The sequence below is a fragment of the Asparagus officinalis genome, chromosome 10 (genome assembly GCF_001876935.1).
Source record: "Asparagus officinalis chromosome 10, Aspof.V1, whole genome shotgun sequence".
Taxonomy (NCBI): Eukaryota; Viridiplantae; Streptophyta; class Magnoliopsida; order Asparagales; family Asparagaceae; genus Asparagus; species Asparagus officinalis.
In genome coordinates this window covers 34,059,884-34,069,849 of record NC_033803.1, presented here as the reverse complement: position 1 = coordinate 34,069,849, position 9,966 = coordinate 34,059,884, and the positions used below count along the sequence as shown (strand labels likewise).

The window sequence follows — 9,966 nt, the reverse complement described above, 5'->3', positions numbered from 1 at the left end:
GTATTTTTTTAGTTTTTCTCTGATTTTTTTTTCTTTAAGTTGTTCTGCTGTTCAAAACTTCACACGTCACACATTTTACAGTTTTCTTCTTCTTTCTTTTTGAATTTTTTTTTCAGTTTTTCCGTAATTGTTTCTTGAGAATTTGTTTTATGGAAAACCTTTAGTTGTTAAAAAATTAACTGTTAATTACATGATTGTCTTAGGAGTAACATTGGTAAAAAGTCTTGTTCAGTGGACAGCCAGCCCATTTTTGGTCACTTTACGCTGGATTACAAATGAACCAATTTGTGATTTTATAATTTTTATTTCTCTGCTTCATTCTGTCTTTTGAGAGTTTGTATGGGTTATTTCTGTAGAAAATGCTTGAATGCTTGATATTGGTAGAGTCTAGCACTGCTAGTAATTGTCTCAAGTTTCGGTATGGCTAAAACTGCAGCTTATTAATGTTTTGCAGCTCCTAAGTTTTTAGAGTCTCAAGTATCGTAATTAAAAATAAAAAAAAGAAAAAAATATTCATTCTCTGCATTTGCTCAAAGCTTACAACTGTACATGCAATAATTGTGTATTTGTATTGAGTTGAGTGTTGAAACTATAATATTCATGCTCCCTACATTTGGATTTGCAGCAATAACGAATGAAGTTGCAGTTTTTGACCTACAAAATAGAACAATAATTAGTTGCAGTTTTTGAAGTTGCAACAATAACGAATGAAAGTACAGTTTTTGAAGTTGCAAAAATAAGTTAACAGTAAGAAAAATTACACATGTGAGAGTTTATATATTTCTTGTTTTGAGATTCTGTTTTAAGAATTACAAATTGAATCTGTTTAACTGTATTTATTATTTAAGTTTAATTGTTTAAGTTTAATTTTAAGTTTAACTGTTTGATTGTTTAAGTTTAATTTTAAGTATATGAATGATTTGTTTGTTCATTTATTTCAGAATGTCGGGTGTTCCAGCGAAGGAATCTACTGGTTCCACCAATATCCCTGTACCTCCCGTGAAAGATAGAAGGAACTCAGGAGACATTGGTTGGGAGTTTGGATTTTGTCCGGACCCAAAAAATTTGAATATGGTGCAATGCAAACTATGTGGGCACAAGGTGAATGCGGGAATCCATCGATTTAAGAAGCATATTGCAGGGTTGAGGGGGGGCACCAAACCATGTTTGAAGATTAGTGAAAAAGATAAGCAGAGGGTGAAAGAAGTCATTGATGCTAATTCGAAGAAGAAGCAAGTTAAGGAGAGGCACACTATAGACTTAGAAGAAGAACTTCATACGACGAGGCCGTGTGATGAAGAAAAAGATGAAGAAGAAATCATCTCTCCTTCCATAGGCGATGGGTCTTCAAAGAGGTCTAGAGAGCCTACTGTTGGGCCGATGGATGCTTACACCGCTAATGATCCAGAGCTAGCGAAAAGGTTGAAAGGGAAAATGAAGCAGACAGGAGTGAAGGATTCTTTCCTGAAGGAGAAGAGAGATTGGGTGCATGATCAGTTGGCTACTTGGGCATATGAAAATGCCATCCCCTTTCATGCCATCTCCACGGATTCTTTTACGAAGGCATGCATGGCTATTGGAGACTATGGACCGAGCTACAGGCCTCCCAGCATGTACATGTTGAGGGAGCCCTTATTGCGAAGAGCTGTTGAGAGAACAAAAGTCTCCTTAAAAACGCATGAGGAGTGGGGCAAGACTGGATGTTCCATTATGACTGATGCTTGGTCGGACAGAAAGATGCGGTCGGTAATGAATCTTTGCATCCACTGCAGATTGGGGACAACTTTTCATAAGTCAATTGAAACCAAAGAGGAAGCACATACAGGACAATATATATTTGAGTGGGTTAATACGGCTATTGAGCAGATTGGAGCTGATAAAGTCATTCAGGTTGTCACGGATAATGCAGCTGCAAATATGGCCGCGAAGGAGCTTTTATATAGGAGGAGGCCGAGGATTTTTTGGACTAGTTGTGCAGCACACACTGTTGACCTGATGCTTGAAAGCATCAGGAAGTTGAGTTTATTCAAAGGACCAATTGAAGAAGGCGAGGACCTCACCATCTTTATTATAGGTCTCACAGCTTTGTCTATGATGCGTCGGCATTTGTGCAAAAGGGACAGTTGTGAGACTGGAGTTACTCGTTGGCCACCTAATTTTATTGACTCTCGAGTCTTCTTGAGAAGAAGAGGGCAAGTTGAGGATTTATGTTTCGCGATGAAGCATAGGGTGGATGCAGTGCAAAGGACGATAAAGGCGCTAAGGTGGAGGCGATGGTAATGGTGAATAGTGTTGGTGGACAGGCGTGGCAGATTTTGAAGGTGTATGCTCCATTTTTTTCGATGTTGAGGGTAGCGATAGTCCGACTACAACTCATGGATTTGTGGTGGGGATGCTTGAAGATATGAAGAAGGAATATTCCAAGTTTTGAGATATAGGAGAAGGATTTCAAGCCGTGCTTGAATTTATATGATGGAAAGTCCAAGGATGCGGCTTCTTTCTCCCTTGCATATGGCTTCTTACTACCTCAACCCTTACTATTTCTATAGGGATGATGTAGTGAAGAATTGCAGAAGGGCGAAAGATGGATTTCTAGATGTGGTGGAGTTGTTCTATCCTGATGTAGAGCAACAAGTTGAAATTCATACTCAAGAGTTGGAGAGATACAGAGAAGGAAAGGGTTCATTTGCTAGGATTGGAGCGGTGAAGGCTAGAGAGAAATCAGACTTGAACCCAGGTAAAATAATTTTAGAAATTGAATCATATATGACTTATAAGTTATCTATTGTGCCATTGTGGTAGTGAATCAACTAATAATATATTATTTTTTGTAGCTAATTGGTGGTATTTGCATGGTGGTGATTGTCCCTTCATGCAAAATATGGCTATGAAACTTCTCAACTTGACAAGCAGCTCTTCTGGTTGTGAAAGGAATTGGAGCACATTTGAGGGGGTAAACTAATTTCTAAACTTATGAAAAATATGAAATTCTTCTTAGTTGTGTTTTCTAATTTGTGTCCTTTACTTTTGAAGATTCATACGAAGAAGAGGAATAGATTGGAATCGAAGAGGTTAGAGGAACTAGTCTATGTGAAGTTTAACTCAAAGCTCAACCAGAAGAAGAGGAGAGGAGAAAACAAGAACCTACTACTATCTACTGATCGTAGTAAGGCACGAGCATGGATCCTAGAAGGAGCAGGCTCCGATGATGAGGAAGAAGTTCATCCTGGCTCAGGTCTTACTTGGAGGATGGTAGAGGGTATATCGGGAGCGGCTGAGGCTGCGGAGAATAGGAGGAGTTCTAGGCTAGCAGGACCTTCAAGTGCTTCTACTTCTGTGATAGATGATGAAGAAGAGCCTCTTGTCTCGGATGATGATGTTTCAGACGAAGAGGAGGATTGTGTGGAGATGGATTCTGGAGAGGATAGCGATGATGGAGTAGAGGAGGAACTTCATGATGATGATGATGTTTGATGATGACATTAGATTAGATGCATATTGCTAATTCATTATATTACATCTAGACTATTCCTGTTTGACTATCTTTTTGCTGATATTTTGGGACATAAACTTCTAGTTATTGGATATTATATGCCTTGTCATTTAGTATGTATGCATCTTTGATTGACTATTATACTTTGGATAGCATATGTGTTGTGTTGGTATTTTTGTATTTATGCATTGTTGATTGAGTATATATATTTATCTTCAAGTATCACAATTAAAAAAAGAAAAACCGCCCAGAAGAAAAAAACCGCCCAGAAACCGCTTAGGCGCCCGCCTAGGCGTCTAAGCGCTGGGCGCCAAGTCCGGCGCCCAGGAGCGCCCAGCGTTTAATGTAACATTGGCTGTCATTAGAACTAGCAAGATGTGGGCTAGAACTGGTGGGATACAAGTTAGAACTGGTGGGATAGGAGCTAGAACTAACGTGGAACCCATAAATAACAACTTAGCATGAAAAAATCTAGGGCTGTCATTAGAACTAGCAAGATGTGGGCTAGAACTAGTGGGATACAAGCTAGAACTGGTGGGATAGGAGCTAGAACTAACGTGGAACCCAAAAATAACAACTTAGCATTAAAAAATCTAGGGCTGTCATTAGAACTAGCAAGATGTGGGCTAGAACTGGTGGGATACAAGTTAGAACTGGTGGGATAGGAGCTAAAACTAACGTGGAACCCAGAAATAACAACTTAGCATGAAAAAAAACGAGGGCATGGTTTAGAACTAGCAAGATGTGGGCTAGAACTGGCTGTATATAAGCTAGAACTGGTGGGATAAAACCTAGAACTAACGTCGACCTAGAAATAACAATAATAGAATCAAATAAAGGCGGGCTGGGTTTAGAACTAGCAAGATGTGGGCTAGAACTGGCTGGATACAAGCTAGAACTGGTGGGATAGGAGCTAGAACTAACGTGGAACCCAGAAATAACAACTTAGCATGAAAAAAACTAGGGCTGTCATTAGAACAAGCAACATATGGGCTAGAACTGGTGGGATACAAGTTAGAACTGATGGGATAGGAGCTAGAACTAACGTGGAACCCAGAATTAACAACTTAGCATGTAAAAAACGAGGGCTGTGATTAGAACTAGCAAGAAGTGGGCTAGAACTGGTAGGATACAAGTTAGAACTGGTGGGATAGGAGCTAGAACTAACATGGAACCCAGAATTAACAACTTAGCATGTAAAAAACGATGGCAGGGTTTAGAACTAGCAAGATATGGGCTAGAACTGGCTGTATACAAGCTAGAACTGGTGGGATAGAAGCTAGAACTACGTGGAACCCAGAAATAATAACTTAGCATGTAAAAAACGAGGGCAGGGTTTAGAACTAGCAAGATGTGGGCTAGAACTGGCTGGATACAAGCTAGAACTGGTGGGATAGGAGCTAGAACTAACGTGGAACCCAGAAATAACAACTTAGCATGAAAAAAATAGGGCTGTCATTAGAACTAGCAAGATGTGGGCTAAAACTGGTGGGATACAAGTTAGAACTGGTGGGATAGGAGCTAGAACTAACGTGAAACCCAGAAATAACAACTTAGCATGAAAAAAAAATCTAAGGCTGTCATTAGAACTAGCAAGATGTGGGCTAGAACTAGCTGTATACAAGCTAGAACTGATGGGATAGAAACTAGAACTAACGTGGAACCCAGAAATAACAACTTAGCATGTAAAAAACGAGGGCAGAGTTTAGAACTAGCAAGATGTGGGCTAAAACTGGCTGGATACAAACTAGAACTGGTGGGATAGGAGCTAGAACTAACGTGGAACCTAGAAATAACAACTTAGCATGTAAAAATCTAGGGCTGTCATTAGAACTAGCAAGATGTGGGCTAGAACTGGCTGTATACAAGCTAGAACTGGTGGGATAGGAGCTAGAACTAACGTGGAACCTAGAAATAACAAAATAGAATGAAATAAAGGCGGGCTTGGTTTAGAACTAGCAAGATGTGGTCTAGAACTGGATGTATACAAGTTAGAACTGGTGGGATAGAAGATAGAACTAACGTAGAACCTAGAAATAACAAAAATAGAATCAAATAAAGGCGGGCTGGGTTTAGAACTAGCAAGATGTGGGCTAGAACTGGAAGTATACAAGCTAGAACTGGTGGCATAGAAGCTAGAACTAACGTGGATCCATGGAATTAAAATTTTCATGTTAAAAACGCGGGCTGTGTTTAGAACTGGCAAGGTTTGTGTTAGAACTTCCTGTATACAAGATAGAACTAGGGTAATACAAGTTAGAACTGACGTAGAAGTTAGAATTTACAATTTTGCATTTAAAAAACAATGGCTGGGTATAGAACTAGCAAGGTGCGTGCTAGAGCTGGCTGTATACAAGTTAGAACTAGGGTAATAGAAGCTTATTCTTATTATCTATAATTTTGCCATAGTTCTATCTTTGTTAGTGATAGTTCTTGGACGAATATTTTATTTCTGGCTCATTTTGAGCGCGTCTTCCCAAGAAAATAATATCTCATCACTGCCTTAATACACACCGAATATTTGCTCCTTTTCAAGACATGTCCTATCACCCCAACAACGGTCCCATCATATATTCTCATTTAATATAGTATAGTTTAGTGCTATTTCTCTCGATTCTCACGTCGCCGCCATACCTTCATAACCCATCAACTTCTTCTTCTTCCACCAGCATCGGCGGACTCTCTAAACCCCTTATTCCAAAACGAACTCTCAAACCCAGCTTCTTCAATCTTTGTTAGTAAACATCAAAGATGGATAAGGATTCCGCCTGTGTACATTGCCATGGGTCAGGGCACCACTCTCGAGATTGTCACATGGTATAACTGCTCGGGCCCCACTAAGGTTGCTTACCGTCCCTACCACCACCGCCAGCACCATCAGGCATCTCTCTGCTTTCGCCATCTTCAATCTTGAAGCAGGCCGTCCATCCGTCCAGGAGCTCAGAGAGATGCTGGCTTATCAATTCAATCTAACGTCGTGGCCCTATCAAATAAAAAACGCGGCAGGGCATAGCTTCATGGTGCAGTTTCCATCGGACGCCCTACTTGCCCAAGCCATAGAGCTCGGCCTAGTAGACATGGGCACCTTTAGGGGAAGATTCCGCCGTTGGAGGGAAGATCACAGGTTAACAACGATGCCCCAACCTTTTCTTGTATGGATCCGTCTCTTCAATGTACCATACCACCTCTGGAATTATGAATTCCTGCGAACTCTCCTCGCTGGTATTGATGAATGCATTAAGTGCTCTAGGGACGTCATAAGCAATACTAACTTCGAAGACTGCAAAGTGCTCCTCAAGGTTAGGGATTTATTTGATATCCCTAAGAGGCTTGGGTTCCGTTACACATCTCCAGTTGACGGAAACATAAAGGAAGGCTACGCCGTGACGCAGGTCCTATGCAGGCTGGGTTTGGAGAGGGCTCAGGGATCCACTCGCCTTAATTTAGGTTCACAGCCTGCGCAGCCTATTAGTTATGATCCAGAGTTGCAGGAGGTTAGCTGGGACAGTAGGCACATAACTGTGGATAGAGAACAGTGACAGCGCTTTCTCCAAAACCAAGGGATCGGCCATTCCAATCTGGGGGTGGCTCACCGCACCGTCAATTCTCCTCAGCCAGGAAATGCTTCAGGCTCGCAAAGTTCTTCATCAAAGTCCAGCTCTCCATCATCCACGCGCGAAAAGCGTAAGAGAACTAGTAGTGATAAAGTTTCATCAGACATCTACCGCTCAAGCGAGGGAAGCAACAAATGAGGACCCAGGTTCTTTCTAGTCCGTAACACAGCATGAAGATAGTTTCTGTCAAATTTTGCTGCTGTAATGGAAGGAAACTATTCGTTGATAGTTATAAATAATTGTTAAAAAACGTTGCAAGTTGTGGACGGTTGTTATAAATATTTGTTATAAACGTACCTCACAGTCATGTTTTTATAAATTGTTGTTAATTCTATTTACAATCGTTATACCGAATGATATGTTATTTCTAGATGCTATCGTATTAGTTCTATTGTTAATTCTATTTACAATCGTTATACCGAATGATATGTTATTTCTAGATGCTATCGTATTAGTTCTATTAGCCCTCGAGCGTGTTATAGCGATATGTTATTTCTAGATGCTATCGTATTAGTTCTATTAGCCCTCGAGCGTGTTATAGCTGCTGCAATTGTTAATTCTGACTACAATGTTGGTTCTAACCGCTAATTTTTAATACATGCTTTTACGTTAGTTCTAGCTCCTATCCCACCAGTTCTAGCTTGTATCCCACTAGTTCTAGCCCACATCTTGCTAGTTCTAAACCCTGCTCGTGTTTTTTCATGCTAAGTTGTTATTTCTGGGTTCCACGTTAGTTCTAGCTCCCATCCCACCAGTTCTAACTTGTATCCCACCAGCTCTAGCTCACATCTTGCTAGTTCTAAACCCTACCCTCGTTTTTTTCATGCTAAGTTATTATTTCTGGGTTCCACGTTAGTTCTAGCTCCTATCCCACCAGTTCTAACTTGTATCCCACCAGTTCTAGCCCACATCTTGCTAGTTCTAAACCCTACCCTTGTTTTTTTCATGCTAAGTTGTTATTTCTGGGTTCCACGTTAGTTCTAGCTCCTATCCCACCAGTTCTAACTTGTATCCCACCAGTTCTAGCCCACATCTTGCTAGTTCTAAACCCTGCCCTTGTTTTTTCATGCTAAGTTGTTATTTCAGGGTTCCACGTTAGTTCTAGCTCCTATCCCACCAGTTCTAACTTGTATCCCACCAGTTCTAGCCCACATCTTGCTAGTTCTCAACCTTGCCCTCGTTTTTTATGCTAAGTTGTTATTTCTGGTTTCCACGTTAGTTCTAGCTCCTATCCCACCAGTTCTAACTTGTATCCCACCAGTTCTAGCCCACATCTTGCTAGTTCTAATGACAGCCCTAGATTTTTTCATGCTAAGCTGTTATTTCTGGGTTTCACGTTAGTTCTAGCTCCTATCCCACCAGTTCTAACTTGTATCCCACAAGTTCTAGCCCACATCTTGCTAGTTCTAATGACAGCCCTAGTTTTTTTCATGCTAAGTTGTTATTTTTGGGTTCCACGTTAGTTCTAGCTTCTATCCCACCAGTTCTAGCTTGTATACAGCCAGTTCTAGCCCACATCTCGCTAGTTCTAATGACAGCCCTAGCTTTTTTCATGCTATGTTGTTATTTTTGGGTTCCACGTTAGTTCTAGCTTCTATCCCACCAGTTCTAGCTTGTATACAGCCAGTTCTAGCCCACATCTCGCTAGTTCTAATGACAGCCCTAGCTTTTTTCATGCTATGTTGTTATTTCTGGGTTCCACGTTAGTTCTAGCTCCTATCCCACCAGTTCTAACTTGTATCCCACCAGTTCTAGCCCACATCTTGCTAGTTCTAAAACCAGCCCTAGTTTTTTTCATGCTAAGTTGTTATTTCTGGGTTCCACGTTAGTTCTAGCTTCTATCCCACCAGTTCTAGCTTGTATACAGCCAGTTCTAGCCCACATCTTGCTAGTTCTAATGACAGCCCTAGATTTTTTTATATGCTAAGTTGTTATTTCTAGGTTCCACGTTAGTTCTAGCTCCTATCCCACCAGTTCTAACTTGTATCCCACCAGTTCTAGCCCACATCTTGCTAGTTCTAATGACAGCCCTAGTTTTTTTCATGCTAAGTTGTTATTTTTGGGTTCCACGTTAGTTCTAGCTTCTATCCCACCAGTTCTAGCTTGTATACAGCCAGTTCTAGCCTACATCTTGCTAGTTCTAATGACAGCCCTAGCTTTTTTCATGCTAAGTTGTTATTTCTGGGTTCCATGTTAGTTCTAGCTTCTATCCCACTAGTTCTAGCTTGTATACAGCCAGTTCTAGCCCACATCTTGCTAGTTCTAAACCCTGCCCTCGTTTTTTACATGCTAAGTTGTTAATTCTGGGTTCCATGTTAGTTCTAGCTCCTATCCTACCAGATCTCACTTGTATCCCACCAGTTCTAGCCCACATCTTGCTAGTTCTAATCACAGCCCTCATTTTTTACATGCTAAGTTGTTAATTCTGGGTTCCACGTTAGTTCTAGCTCCTATCCCACCAGTTCTAGCTTGTATCCCACTAGTTCTAGCCCACATCTTGCTAGTTCTAATGACAACCCTAGTTTTTTTCATGCTAAGTTGTTATTTCTGGTTTCCACGTTAGTTCTAGCTCCTATCCCACTAGTTCTAACTTGTATCCCACCAGTTCTAGGCCACATCTTGTTAGTTCTAATGACAGCCCTAGATTTTTCATGCTAAGTTGTTATTTCTGGTTTCCACGTTAGTTCTAGCTCCTATCCCACCAGTTCTAACTTGTATCCCACCAGTTCTAGCCCACATCTTGCTAGTTCTAATGACATCCCTATATTTTTTCATGCTAAGTTGTTATTTTTGGGTTCCACGTTAGTTCTAGCTCCTATCCCATCAGTTCTAACTTGTATCCTACCAGTTCTAGCCCAC

At 40.8% G+C, this 9,966-nt stretch overlaps 1 protein-coding gene across 1 annotated transcript; it reads left to right on the top strand.

Moving 5' to 3' along the window:
* Nucleotides 2,505–3,675, top strand: LOC109825523. The gene is made up of 3 exons (XM_020392374.1): nt 2,505–2,737; nt 2,835–2,953; nt 3,034–3,675. The coding sequence occupies exons 1-3, from the start codon at nt 2,512–2,514 to the stop codon at nt 3,472–3,474; spliced, it is 786 nt and encodes a 261-aa protein (XP_020247963.1). The 5' UTR covers nt 2,505–2,511; the 3' UTR covers nt 3,475–3,675.